The sequence below is a fragment of the Procambarus clarkii genome, chromosome 10 (genome assembly GCF_040958095.1).
Source record: "Procambarus clarkii isolate CNS0578487 chromosome 10, FALCON_Pclarkii_2.0, whole genome shotgun sequence".
Lineage (NCBI taxonomy): Eukaryota > Metazoa > Arthropoda > Malacostraca > Decapoda > Cambaridae > Procambarus > Procambarus clarkii.
The window spans coordinates 12,647,691-12,662,968 of record NC_091159.1 but is presented as its reverse complement, the minus strand read 5'-3'; the positions used below and the strand labels follow the sequence as shown (position 1 = coordinate 12,662,968).

The 15,278-nt window shown below is 43.7% G+C and overlaps 1 protein-coding gene across 1 annotated transcript in view; it reads right to left on the bottom strand.

Annotated features, from left to right (window-relative positions):
• Positions 1-11,991, bottom strand: part of LOC138363140 (uncharacterized) — a 19,730-nt gene extending 7,739 nt beyond the window's left edge. The window contains exons 1-2 of the mRNA XM_069322132.1: positions 11,905-11,991; positions 11,125-11,699 (exon numbers count right to left, since the gene is read on the bottom strand). Coding sequence (XP_069178233.1) covers positions 11,125-11,699; positions 11,905-11,991 — 662 coding nt within the window. The remainder of the gene's footprint in view (positions 1-11,124; positions 11,700-11,904) is intronic.
• Between the last annotated feature and the right edge of the window lie 3,287 nt (positions 11,992-15,278).

Sequence of the window (15,278 nt, the reverse complement as noted above, 5' to 3'; positions counted from 1 at the left end):
ATATATATATATATATATATATATATATATATATATATATATATATATATATATATATATTAAACATTGCAAACGAAAACAACTCCTGGAGATAGCCTACAAGTAGAATAAATCTCACGGGATGACTTATATTCCAAATAATTCCCCTGGGCCAGCAACAACCTGTTGAATAACTCTGGCTTCCACACGGCGAACTCGGCAATAAATCTTACTTTACGAGCAAATGTGGTCAAATTGATTTTAGAGTTGCAAATAGAACGGTGGAGGGCTCTCAACGGGAGCAAGGAGTACCAGAAGCCTATGTTCCGACCGGGCGATGAATTTCGCTCGGTTGGAAAGAAATTGAATTGGATGGGATGGATAACGATGGAGGTGATAAGAGAAAGGTAATGTTTACCACAGGAAGGATAATGACGATGGTGGGGGGGGGGGGGGAATAGTGTAATTAATATTGATAAAGGCGAGGGGAAATAGTTTCAATAATAATATAAGAGCGGGTATATTGAAATATGAGGTTCAGTAGTGTCTGAATTATGTGAATAGATTATGTGTACACCTTTTTTACTGGACGGCGAGCATGTATACCAAAGCTGGTAGTTCATCTTCTTCAGTGATGCACACATATATACACACACACACACACTATTAGGTGAGTACACACACACACACACACACACACACACACACACACACACACACACACACACACACTTGGCGGGACCAAAGAGCCAGAGCTCAACCCCCGCAAGCACAATTAGGTGAGTACACACACACACACACTCATACACATATAAACACACGCACAACTCGGCAGCCAATCTCTCCATCTCCATCTCTTGCGGGGAAGATTATTATTTCTATAAATTTCTCCGCGTGCCAAGATCTCCCCGTGATACGAGACGATAAAATATTGACCCCAAATTATCACCGGCGCCGTGAGGCATTTTATTGCCTCTAAATGATGATGGGCGAGACAGTGGTGCCGTTACTGCCTGCCTCTGTCACCCCCACCAGAACATTGGCAGCGTCGCAAATGCATCTTGTTGTTGGAAGAAAAACAAAAGAGGGAAGGAATGGAAAGTAAAAGAAGAGAAAGGGGGGTATAAGAAAAATGAAAGATTAGGTGTGTTGAGGGTGGTGATAATTGTCTCAGTGGTAGTTGTTGATTGTCTGGGTGAGTGGTGGTTGTGTGGTAGTAGTAGTTTGGATCAAACGTGTGGTGTAAAATATGCGATTGTGGTAGGGACGGCTATGTGAAATGGTGATCAGAAGTTCCAGTGAGCGCTGGAATTGTGGTTGTTGTGTCTTTGTTGACAATTCTTTTTGTGGTTATTAATGGAAATTGCGAGAGATAGAACAAATGAATTTGTACTTTCTTTTTCACTTTTATATATATCCTTGTTTTATTTAATTTATTTAATCTCGACCAGTTATCTTGATTAATTAATTACCGCCTACATCCATCGGCACAATGGTTACGGTTCGATTATTTTTTAAGCGGTTGAAAGTTGCAAATTCTTATCAGAATAAGTCATTGACTTCAGTGTAGATAAGATATCCTGAAATATTAAAATGGACAGCTTCAAGGGTTTAATTAAGTCCTATTCAATTGTGCCCTTTTTAATTCAAAGTCCTATTTAATTGTAAGTATTAAATTTTTAGGATCTTTATTTATATGTAATAATTCAGTAACTTAGACTGACATGTGCTCCGAGATTAACATAATTTTTCTTCAAAGTTAGAGCGATGGGGAGGGAAAACAAATTAAGTTGTGTTTGTTTAATTTATTACAGACCTACAAAGTCTTATCCCAAGTGTTTTTGTTTTGTTCTTTTCCCCGAGTCTAGGGACCAGATTCACGAAAGCACTTACGAACGTGTACATCTTTCCTCAATCTTTGACGGCTTTGGTTACATTTATTAAACAGTTTACAAGCATGAAAACTTCCCATTCAGCTGCTGTTATTGTTATAAACAGCCTCCTGGTGCATTGGAACTCATTAACTGTTTAATAATTGGAAACAAAGCCGCCAAAGATTGAGAAAAGATGTACAGGTTCGTAAGTGCTTTTGTGAATCTGGCCGCTACAGGTAAAGTTGGAAAAGTTTGTCTGTTAGGCTAGATTACGTTAAACTAGACTAGGCGATGTTAGGTTAGGCTGAGCTGTGTTAGGTTAGGCTAGGCTACCATACGTTGCCTAGGCTTACGATAGGCTAGGATACGGTAGAGAAGGCTTACGTTAAGATACGCTCGTGCTATACCTTAAGCGTGTTTCCAGACACTGTTGCTACTTCTTACAATGATTTATGGCAGGTTATCCCTTGTGTTTACATACAGGCAATGCTTTGTTATTCTCATTACTTATTTTCAAACAACATTACATTGCAAACAACTTCAGCCGTACAACGTACCCGCATTACACACCAGGCTAGAACTTTATTTGTTCCAAAAGAACAACACACATCAACATACTAGGCAAGCAACAATGGTAGGTCTACAGTACCACCAATTACAGAAGTGAGGGGCAATAAACACCTCTCCCATCGTGGGTGAGAATAGCCAGCGTTCAGCCGACCGAACATAACAGCAGCAGACGGCGGCCAGCAGAGCTCTATAATGACAGCAGACAGCTCGCGGCAGCTGATAAGGTAGAAATACAGTGCGAAAGGAAACCCCTCAATAAAGGTGATAATGAGCAAATAGCAGAAAACCATCAAGAGGGACAAACGAAACAAAAACGGTAACACTGAGAGCTGTCAGCGACACAGCAGTCTGAAAACATCGACTATAAGATGTTTTCATCTTATAGTCTATTTCCTCTTATAGTCTGAAAACAACGACTATAAGATGTTTTCAGCCATATAGCCTCATAGGAGCCATGTTTCTCGTGTCGACAGAGAGAAACATGGACACATGTGTATCCGTAGCGGCCTGAGCACAGTACTGGCAGTACCTGGCGTCCTGTGTACGAGGCCAACATGCCTTATACGAGCCAAACATCGTGTGTGTACCAAGCCAGGCGTCTCAATATACGAATAAGACGTCCTGTATACGTCTCTTAAATGAGTCTGGGTGTATGTAGATGTATCTAAACCCAAGATAAAAAGTGGATCTGGCTTTATCACTAAGCCAAATTGCACTTGTTCTCTCTGCTAGAATAATTTGTTCTCTGTTTTTCTTTGTCCTTTTTTATCTCTTTTTTCCTCTCTGTCTCTCTTGATTCCTTTCATCATCCCCCTTCCCCCTCTCCTCTAAACGCCTTATAATTGCTTAATGGGGAAACTATCAAATTACCGTCGGCACCTGTTTGATATGACGAAGAGATCCAATTAATCTGACGCCGACACGGGTTTCGGCTTAGCAGCGGGTCTCGACTTCTCAGGGACGCCACAACTCGACACTGAATTATCTCCCCAGGAATGTAAACAATGCCATGATATCTGAAAAAAAAGAGGAATGTGGAGAGGGGTGGGGGAGGGAGTGGGTTGGTGAGGAAGAAGGAACGAAGCAATACAGTCACTATTCTCACCACAATTATCACTATTACCATAACCATCACCGTTAATAGTCACCCCCTCCACCTATCCTCACTACCACAATCACCACCAGCAGTGTGGTAAATATTGGTGGTGGTGGTGCTGGAGACTGACTTGGGCTCTCCTAACCAGACCAAGTTGGGGAGAAGGAAGCAGCACGAGACAAAAGACTTACCACTGGAGGCCAGGGTGATCACAACTGCACTTTGTGTTACACTAGACAATATCAGTATTGCCTAGAGAAACATAGTTAATGTTGCTTTTAGCCGTTAAGATCATCGGTATTGAGTACACTGCACAAAGGCATATTGATCTAGGCAATGCAGCTCCTATTTACAGCCAAGTGAACTCCTTTTTTTTAAGTATATATCTAGCCTACGCTTGAAACAATACATCAATCTCCCGTCTATTATCTTGGGTCATCTATCGTCTGAACCAGATGATAGATAGCTTTAGAGTTGCAGTTCATTCCCCGCACACACACACATACACACAGATCCTCGCGGCTGAGCGGCAGCGATCAGGGGGTCGTAATCCTAAGGGCCCGGGGTCGATTCTCAGCCGAGACAGAAACAAATGAGCAGTTTCTTTCACCTGCTAACCCTGTTCACCTAGCAGTAAATAGGTACTTGGGAGTTAGCAGCTACGGGCTGCACCCTGGGGGAATGTGTGTGCGTGAGAGAAATATGAAATAGCCAGGAGATAATATGAGATAGAGGAAAAATAGGTCGGGAGTCAGTACCTTAGAAAACCGTCGGTTAGAAAGGCGGGGTCCAAGAGCTAACAGATCGATCTTGCAGACACAAATACAAACTACCTACACATGTACACACACACGATAGAGCACAGCAGGCTCAGGAATCTGTAAACCAGTTGATTGACAGTAGAGAGGCGGGACCAAAGAGCCAAAGCTCAACCCCCGCAGGCACAAATAGATGAGTACACACTCAAGAAGGAATGGGGGGGGGAGGAGGAGGAAAGAAAAATGACTTAGCAACATTTGCAAGAGGTGGAAATGTGCTTGAAGCAGATTCCCAAGAGTGGTACCGGGTAAAGTGCTTGGCGTGAAGCCCGTCTCCCTCAGGCTACAACACAAGACACAGTCATCTGGCTGCTGACGTCCTCAGGAGGCCTGATAGGATAGGGGGATGGGGGGGAGGGAGAACACCTGTATACATGACCTTTTATGCCTTTGTGCTCATTTCTACTCTCGCCAGTCATGAACAGTTCCTATTTTATCTTAAACATAAATATCATGTTCGGTTAGGGTTATGTTGTTTCTGAGCATTTATGTAAATTTTTTCATAATGCCTTTGTTCGCGTGCGTTAAGAAATGGTGGATCCATGAACCTTCTAGAAACTTCGATGATGGTATTAAATGACTGTCTTAGCAAATCAGCTGCGAACGATCACGAGATCTATTCTCATTGGCTGCGATTTGAGAAATAGGGTGCCGGAACCAATCAGAAGAGAGCAGCGGCTTCTCTCCTGAGGCCAGGATTGGCTCACACGGACAAAGAGATTAATTCTAGCCTCAAAGATCTAGATTGAAGGTCAAGTTTCAGTGGGCATTGCAATATGATTTCCCAGAGTATGAAGATCAGTGAACCTACTGGACAGTTACAAAACACGGAAAAGATTATTTAATTCTTCTGCAGTGATATGCCCTTCTGTTGGGATTGAGTGTGATTTATAGTACTTAATATTACCTAGGTTATATTCATATTAATAGTAAAACTGTCTTTTGTTTTCATTTAACTTGTGTTTTGACTGTACGTTGATATCAGACGTTTATATCGATGAAAGTGGCTTCTGTCGATTATAAACATGTGATTAAGACGTGTTTTCTCATTCCGCCCAATACTTCACAGCTTTCTTTTTGTTGGGTTTCCTGAACATGAAGGCAGGATGAATTCGGAAACTGCAGAAGGCCTATTGGCCTATTTAAGACAACTCCAATTTATACCTACCCCCAGACACTCATTATGTCAGACGAATCAGTAAATCACGACTGGTGTAAAGCCATATTTCGTGGAGGTTTAAGAAGCTGTACCCCATAACCAGGGTATCATTCAGAAAGCTCATATTGGTACCTTCTGACAGTGATAAGGCAATTTTTTTAGTTGGAATGTAGTGAGGGCTTCATGCTTACACAGTGACAGCTCATAGTATAATTCTTTACCAAGGAATTAAAATGGGGGCAAACTGACTGCACATTTATAAATTATGTAATCATTCTAGGGGCTCCTCTCATTTTTCTTTATTAACACATTTAGATACATCTGCATTTGTGCTGCTACATTAGACTATATGAAGGGGAATACAGTGTGTCAAGAACTAGCTTTGCGACGAAAAAAATCGTTAGTCATACATGGCCATGTGTTAACTTGTCTGCAATGGCAAACTTGTATTGTATTATGAGGATATCATCAAGAAAACGGGAGTGAATAAAGTAGCAACGATACTAAAAGGCCTCATCTCGCAGGATGGTTAGTCATGCAGGTCCATGTGATCAGTAGCCTGCACTGTCAAATTTTGGGTACATTACCAGGATATCCTCAAGAACACGAGGGTTATCATGTGCTATCAAAGGATCCAGTTTAGGCCCCGTGGTTTCACCACATTAGTTATTTTGTTGTAATCATCGACCATTTAATTTTTAAGTGGTGAGCCTACGGCCCTTTTACCCGTAAGAGAGCTATCAAGACAACTACTTACCAATAAATTAGACCATATTAATTCTTTTAAAAGGTATACTTCTAGTAAAGAGGCATTGTACAGAGACACAGTTTACAGTGGAGTAAACTAGTTTAAGGTTGTTGTTATTTCAGATTCAGCTACTTTGAACAGACTTTTCTCAGTTTAAAAAAGAAAGTTGGTTTATAAGCCACTCAACTGCGTACTCCCCACCGTCCCGCGCCAATAAATATTGTCCTATGTAATTACTGGACATATTTGTAATATATTTAATCAAAATATACATGAATATGTTAACATACGATAGTAGATTTATACGGCAGCAATTTGTCTCATTATCCCTTCATGTAACTGTTATTCCTGCAGGTCTCCAAGTCCCACATCACTATACCATGCAGGAAAATATGCACCTCTGTTCATGTATATTTTTATGCATGTATTATGTAGGAAGAAAGAGTTCTAAAGAGGAGGGGGGTTGGGGGGAAGGCTGCTACAGCGATTTTACATATTGTGTGCACATATTCACCCGATTTTATGAGTGGATATTTGTCATGAGGATGATGAAGAGCTGCGACCTCCACACCTAGTGGCTGACATCTCTCATCCTCCTTGTGAGACTGAGAGACAGAGAGAGAGAGACCGGGGGTGGGGGGGGGGGAGATGTAAGGCAAGGAGGGGTATAGCTCTGTAATTCATAGCGGGGTGTCCTTCTAGCCGGTGATGACCGGGTTCTTAAGTCCAGCCACGACCCATGATTGCCAGGTTACTCCTAACCCCCACCCACACGCTCATCCCCCACTCCCTACACCGACCACAATACCTGATCACCCCTCCCCCCCCCCTCACCACAGCAGCTGCGGGCACCCCAAGCCAGCGATACACTCGCTATCCCGGCTCCTTACCTCCTCCTCCTCTCTCTCGCGTACGAACCAATAGTCTCTTAGTGCCTATTACACGCTCAAAATACGCGGTTATTCGAACGCTTGGAGTGATATATTGTGCAGGAGGGAGGGTGGGGTGGGGGAGGGTTGGAAGGGGAGGGGCGCCGGCCGGCCTGACAGTCTCCGGCCTGTTTAGTATGCCAGCCACACAACCTCAACATTATACTGTAGAAATAACGAGTGCTCGGGTTAAGGTATTCTAATTGCTGCAGCGGGTCTTGTTATAGGCGGCTGGCCAGATCTCCCCAACGGCACGCCTACGCCTTCTCCTTGGCTGCTGCACCGCTGCTCCTCCTTTTGCTGAACCGCTGCACCACTACCCTGCTGCTCTTGCTGTGATGCACCTCATGCTGCTTTCATTCCCTCTCTTGCCCTTCATCTCTCTCTCTCTCTTGCCCTTCATCTCCTTCTCCTGCCCTTCATCTCCTTACCCTGCCCTTCATTTTCTTCCCCTGCTCTCCATCTCCCTCCCCTACCCTTTATCTCCCTCCCCTACCCTCCATTTCTCTCCCCTGCCCTTCAATTCCCTCCCCTGCCCTTCATCTTCCTACTCTACCCTTCATTTTCCTCTCCTGCCCTTTATCTCCCTCCCCTGCCTTTCATTTTCTTCCCTTGCCCTTCATCTCCCTCCCCTGCCCTTCATCTCCCTCCCCTGCCCTTCATCTCCCTCCCCTGCCCTTCATCTTCCTCCCCTGCCCTTCATCTTCCTCCCCTGCCCTTCATCTTCCTCCCCAGCCCTTCATTTCTCTCCCCTGCCCTTCAACTCCCTACCCTTCGCTTCATTTTCCTCTCCTGCCTTTTATCTCCCTCCCCTGCCCATCAACTCCCTCCCCTGCCCTACATCGTCCTCTCCTCCCCTAATCAAAGCTCAAGTTTTATGTAAAAAAAAAACAAAGCCCAGAAAGATTTTAACTTTTGCAACACCTCGATCATACTTACAAAATCACAGCATTAGAAGCAACCCAAAATGCAGGTGTAAACACAGACTCTGAAGAGAGGCACACACGTCACACTGAAATCACAAGGACGTGATGTGTGTGAGAAAATATTGAGGCAGTATAATGGGGGTCGAACCCGCGTTCTTGGACAAACCACAGTCCCACACAGCCACACACACACACACACACACACACACACACACACACACACACACACACACACACACACACACACACACACACACACACACACACACACACACACACACACGGTAGTGTGACACGATGGACATTAAATTTCATGACAGGAGTTAAACAATCAAATAACAGTAAATCAAATAATCCCCACTCCGAGAAAACGATAAAGATCAGTGGGGTTACTGATCTATATTTGTTAATAGAAATGTCTGTTCGATGGTGTAGGCTAGACGCTCGGGGGTAGTCTCCCCCAATTTTGAACGGGAATTCCAATACATATGTGCCCGACGTGGATGGGCTGAGGCATCAGTGAAAAGAATCCTACATGACAAAAAGCCAAATCTACCATACCCCCCCCCCCCCCCTTCCCTTTTTCCCGACGAATATCGCTACTGCATTCTGGCTTGAAATTTTATTATTTATTTATTTTCTTATATTCATCTTACCATATCCTATAACAGTATGGACTGTTCGCACCATATTTAAACTAAAAATAACATTATGCACTGATCGCAGCAAATTTAAACTAAAAATTCAATCATAATAATTACCCCTTACAAAGCCAGATATACCACAACCATTTCTGACTAGCTGATCATTCTTTACCTGCTCTCCCAGCTACCGACGACGACCTCTCCCACCCACTATATCCACATGCTGTGTTAAAACCCTCGTCCCTCTCTCTATGCCCATGCCCCATTCCATACACTTTTACCTCCAGTGTGTTGACCATACTACCCTTCCCTCCAACGATTCCCAAGCCTGTCCAGGCTCTCACCGAGAGAAAGAGACAGATGCAGAGACACACAGACATAGAGACAAAGTTAGAGAGAAACAGAGACAGGAAGGCGGCCGTGAGACAGATATAAGCAGAAAAAGCATTGACAGACAGAAACAGGAAGAGAGAGAGACGGTCCCTGGGTCGACCTGAGTACCCCACCTAGTACAACAAATAGACAAGAATACAAACTACATCCACTGCCCGGCTCCTGTGCCAGGTAAGTCCACTACGGGCTCACCATAGCCCGTGCTACTTAGAACGATTTATTCCGAGTAGCTGAATCTAAAACTACAGCAACAAACTATATTTTCCTGTCATACTTTGCAGTAGATCTTGGCAAGACAGCTGCTTTATTAAAAGATATTGAAATATTACAGATAGATCTCACCAAATTCTTCATTGGTCAATGGTTAATAGTGCGAGTTTTAACAGTGGCAAACTGAACGTTGTTGTTGTTGTTATAGATTCAGCTACTGGGAACAAAAAGTTCCAAGTAGCACGGGCTATGGTGAACCAGTAGTGGGCTTACCCGGCACAGGAGCGGGGCTGTAGGCAAACTGGACACCTACGAGGACCCTTGTAGCACTGTAGTGAGGCGAGGACACCCACCAGGACCCTTGTAGCACTGTAGTGAGGTGAGGACACCCACCAGGACCCCTGCAGCACTGTAGTGAGGTGAGGACACCCACCAGGACCCTTGTAGCACTGTAGTGAGGTGAGGACACCCACCAGGACCCCTGTAGCACTGTAGTGAGGTGAGGACACCCACCAGGACCCTTGTAGCACTGTGGTGAGGTGAGGACACCCACCAGGACCCTTGTAGCACTGTAGTAAGGTGAGGACACCCACCAGGACCCCTGTAGCACTGTAGTGAGGTGAGGACACCCACCAGGACCCCTGTAGCACTGTAGTGAGGTGAGGACACCCACCAGGACCCTTGCAACAGTGTAGTGGCCCCTGCTGAGATGACTGATCCGGTGTGAGAGTCACTATTAGACTGGCAAGGTTGCTCATCTCGGCTGGTGTAACCCATACCATATTTTCCCTGCCTATTATGTTATGTTTGGTCTATTATCTTACCAAAGTAAGAAATGCGACTACACCACGCCTTGTAGAGCATATTTGTTGAATGAATATTTGTTGTGGTGTAGGTCTGGCGACGACGAGAATAAATCAAATATCCCAGTGCTTAACCCCCCCCCCCCCCCCCCCCGAGCGAGCATTCGTTCAAGTTACAGCCCGCTCCTGTGCCAGGTAAGTCCTCTACGGGCTCACCATACCCCGTGGTTCTTGGAACTTTCTGTTCTTAATAGCTGAATCTTAAACAACAACAACAAATCATTCGTAACTGAGATCAACGTGGGAAGCAACTTCCGCACTACCCAGGACCCACAAACGAGCCGACTGACTCACAAACCAATCTCATTCAAATTAAATCCACAACCAGTGAGCCCAACACCACCTCCACCGCTACTCAACCCAAGTGTGGGTGCTTCACCCAGCGTTAATGCCTCTTGGTAATGGTCTGAACAGTTTGCTAATCTCCCATGATCCAATTATCTTGATCGTCAATAGAGCGCAGAAGGAAAACGCCTAGCTAGTAAAACTCTGCTTTATGAGCGGCGAAGCTCTGCTCACCGGGCGGTTCAAATCAGATGCTAAATAAAGTCGTTCCCTATTACGCTTAAAACAGACACTAATAAATCAAGGCTGTAGAGAGAGTGTTAAGACCTGTTTCTTGCCTCCTCCTCCCACGGTGCTCCGCCCCTCCTCTAGCATAATATTAACATAAGTGGATTATTATATAAGCTGGTGGTGATTTATTGGAGCGTGTTGGTTGGGTGAAGTCTCCTAGGCTTCCTTCCCTCCCACTGCACGCGTCAGCCTGGTCGTGGGCTGCTCTGGTGGTGAGTCGAGGTTATTGGGCACGGTGGCAGGTTATTGTTTACTGTGTAGTAGAATGCTGGGTAAAGACCTTTGTGTGTATAGGCATTCTGTGCGCTTGTTTGTACCATCCTGTTTACTTGTACCAACCTGCTCACTTGTACCAACCTGCTCACTTGTAGCAACCTGTTCACTTGTACCAACCTGCTCACTTGTACCAACCTGCTCACTTGTACCAACCTGCTCACTTGTACCAACCTGCTCACTTGTACCAACCTGCTCACTTGTACCAACCTGTTCACTTGTACAACCTGTTCACTTGTACCAACCTGTTCACTTGTAGCAACCTGCTTGTTTGTACCAACCTGCTCACTTGTACCAACCTGCTCACTTGTACCAACCTGCTCGCTTGTACCAACCTGCTCACTTGTTCCAACCTGTTCACTTGTACCAACCTGCTCACTTGTACCAACCTGCTCGCTTGTACCAACCTGCTCACTTGTACCAACCTGCTCGCTTGTACCAACCTGCTCACTTGTTCCAACCTGTTCACTTGTACCAACCTGCTCACTTGTACCAACCTGCTCGCTTGTACCAACCTGCTCGCTTGTACCAACCTGGTCGCTTGTACCAACCTGCTCGCTTGTACCAACCTGCTCACTTGTACCAACCTGCTCACTTGTACCATCCTGTTCACTTGTACCATCCTGTTTACTTGTACCAACCTGTTCACTTGTACCATCCTGTTTACTTGTACAACCTGTTCACTTGTACCATCCTGCTCACTTGTACCAACCTGCTCACTTGTGCCAACCTGCTCGCTTGTACCAACCTGCTCACTTGTACCAACCTGCTCACTTGTACCATCCTGTTCACTTGTACCATCCTGTTTACTTGTACCAACCTGTTCACTTGTACCATCCTGTTTACTTGTACAACCTGTTCACTTGTACCATCCTGCTCACTTGTACCAACCTGCTCACTTGTACCAACCTGCTCACTTGTACCAACCTGCATGTACCAAATTTTCTACCTGTCCTTAGGCTAGGCTCGTTCTCCCAAACACGCATTTATCAATGTTAACATACGCCCCTTTTCAAAATTTGTATCTTCTTGAAGAGGGACGGAATAGAGGTGACAATTTCCTTTACACACACGGCTACAGAATTAATTGCACGCTGCCTGACTCCCATTAGAAAAGCTGAGAGCTTTCCCTTACCACAGCTAATGGAAACAATACCTTAACAGGTACCCATTTTCTGCTGGATGAACAGGGGGGTTATAACTATTAAGGATCGACACCCAGTAAATCCTCCCAGGGCTTGAACTCAGGGCGAATCATGTGACCACTACGCCACTTGGGAGACAATTGACAAGGGCGGTAAACAGGACATGTTAGGCGTAAAACAATGTGGAACAGGAAGTCATTACTCGGATATTTGAGGCTCAGATGTTTTACCTGGAGGTTAGAAAGAATATGTTTAACGTAAGAATAGCGAAGTGGAATGGACAGGAGAGAGAGAGAGAGAGAGAGAGAGAGAGAGAGAGAGAGAGAGAGAGAGAGAGAGAGAGAGAGAGAGAGAGGGGGGGGGCACATTGAGGGTTAATGGGTGTTGTCTGTGGGCGGGAAGCCTGAGTGTGGGCGCCTGTGACTCAACCTTAACTGGATGACGCGCCCACAACCACTACACAATACACCCACAACTACACCTTCAACGTCACACACACACATATGCTCCGTGGTCGTAGTCCTAAGGTCCCGGGTTCGATTCCCGGCTGAGGGTTAACCTAATGGGCATAGTGTCTTTCACCCTGGTGTATCTGTTCACCTAGCAATAAATAGGTACCTGGGAGTTAGACAGCTGGTACGGGCTGCTTCGTGTGTGTGGAAGGATTTACGAATGCTCTCTAACAGTCATAATATGTATATACAAAATGAATAAAAACAAAACTGGTTTATTAAATGCAGAAAAGTTCAAACATTTTCAAATGTGGGTTTCCTGTATATATATATATATATATATATATATATATATATATATATATATATATATATATATATATATATATATATATATATATATATATATATATATATATATATATATATATAAAACCCTTAATCCCTGGGACTATACTCGTCTAAGATGCGTCTTTAAATTAAGATGCATTCGTCAATTATAGCCTGTGGTGTTCCCCAAAACTATATTTTTGCAAATATAAATATATGTTACTAAATTTTATAATTTTATCATTAATAATATTCATGACACTTATAATTGTCCTTCACTTACATGTATGAGTGTCACATGTATGAATTTCACATGTATGAATGAGTACATCTCCTGTATACGTGGCGTATTCTCATTTGACACAAATAACATACATGCAGCTGAAAAAGCTAACTGATCCAGTACTTAGCCCCAGAGCTAAGTCCCGACATAATTCACAACACGACCAGGAATGAAGGGGGGTCCAGTTATTGAGTTAGATAATCGACAATTTTGAAAGACAGCCCCAAGAGCTGAAGGTCGGCCATTCAAACAAACTATTACTACATAACTTATTCACAGACACCTTGTACTCACTACCAGGAGGTAAATGGGAAAGGGGAAGGAAGAGGTGCTGTCATAGCAGGAGCAAGGGATGGGGTATAGGACAGAGCACGGAGGGAAGGGAAGAAGGGGTAGAGAAGACTACAGAGGGAAGGGGGAAGGAGAAGGGGCGTCACATTAAGGCGTCCCCCCTCGTCGCAATCTCTAGGAAATGCTTGAAACCTAAATTTATCCTAAATTTGCTTGTCCATGAATGGCAACGATTCATTGAGGATGTTTTTTCCCCTCCAGTCCACCTTAACATATATAGATATTATGTAAATGTCAACATAATGCATTCAGGCGTATATAGATATAACGCAGAGGGCGGCCGAGGGCAGGGCAAGGCAGACGAACACACGCCGGCCCATTTGCGACACTAGGCTACATATATTCGCCTTTCTTGGCCCGGGTAATGCTGCCAGGGCGCTGGGAACCTAGGAGCCCGCTCCGACAAATGCCCAAAATTGTCTCTGGCCAAAAGCGGGATTAGAGCCCCACCCACCAACTCCTCCCTCGTGTGTTTATGGTTCGGCTTTTATGTGTTTATTGGAGAAAGATTACCAAAGTGTCTTGGAGACAATGAACCCCCAATTATTGAAGGATAGTTATAATAAGGGAGGCGAACATATATATATATATATATATATATATATATATATATATATATATATATATATATATATATATATATATATATATGTAAAGTATGCGGCAAATAGTTCTTGCTATAAGGCATGTCTTATGTGCTATGTTTATAAGCTGTCAGAGGGTCGGCGCACGGATAAATAACATGCTCGTATATATTATTAGGATGTCAGCGTGTGTCCACACTCCGGCGAGCTGCCAGAATTTACTGCACAAGCTGCGTCCCTTTTGGACAGGTAATGATCAAATGTATGATAATCATGCATGTAAATGAGTAAACAAATATATAATATATATAAATCGCCAAACCATTACGACTGTATAGCACTTGGAAGGGGGTCAGGATAAGGATTTGAGATATATTCGATAATTGTTTTGTTTTAAGTTACAGGTGCTTGTTAAAACACAGCTCTATATTCTGAGTTGACTTTCTACAGGTTTCATATAATTTTGAGGGGAGTTCTCTCAGAGTTGACGATGAAGAAAAACACAATTTAATGTTTTCCTAAACATCCAAACACAGACAGAGTTTAATGTTTTCCTAAACATCCAAACCCAATCAAACACCGCTGAAGAAAGAAATATTGACTGATATTTAAACAAAAGATCTCTCTCTTTCCTTCACACTAATGTATTCTAATGTATTCTGAGCCTGATTTTTATTTCATTTCAGAGGACAGTTAAAGTCGGGGTGCTGGAGTTGTGTGCGTACCCCGCCGAGAGAAAAGTTACCTTGACGATATTAACACCTTCTGTACCTGGCATTCACCAACGTCGAATATAGTAAGATATTACCATTTTTTAAGAGTTGTTAATTATAATATTAGTTTAAATTCATGTGGTAAACGCATACGAATAATGAAAATTGGCGAAGGTCTATTAGGCTATACGAGATAGCTCCTATTTAGATAATCCCAAAAATTATTCATATATGCGTCTAACCTACGCTCGAAACAATAGAGCGATAGTGGAATTGTATTCCACTTAAGCCTGAACTGTCTTCAGGCTTAAGACCAAACAGTGAAACCTATCGACCAATCAACGCCAAGAAACCCAACGTGA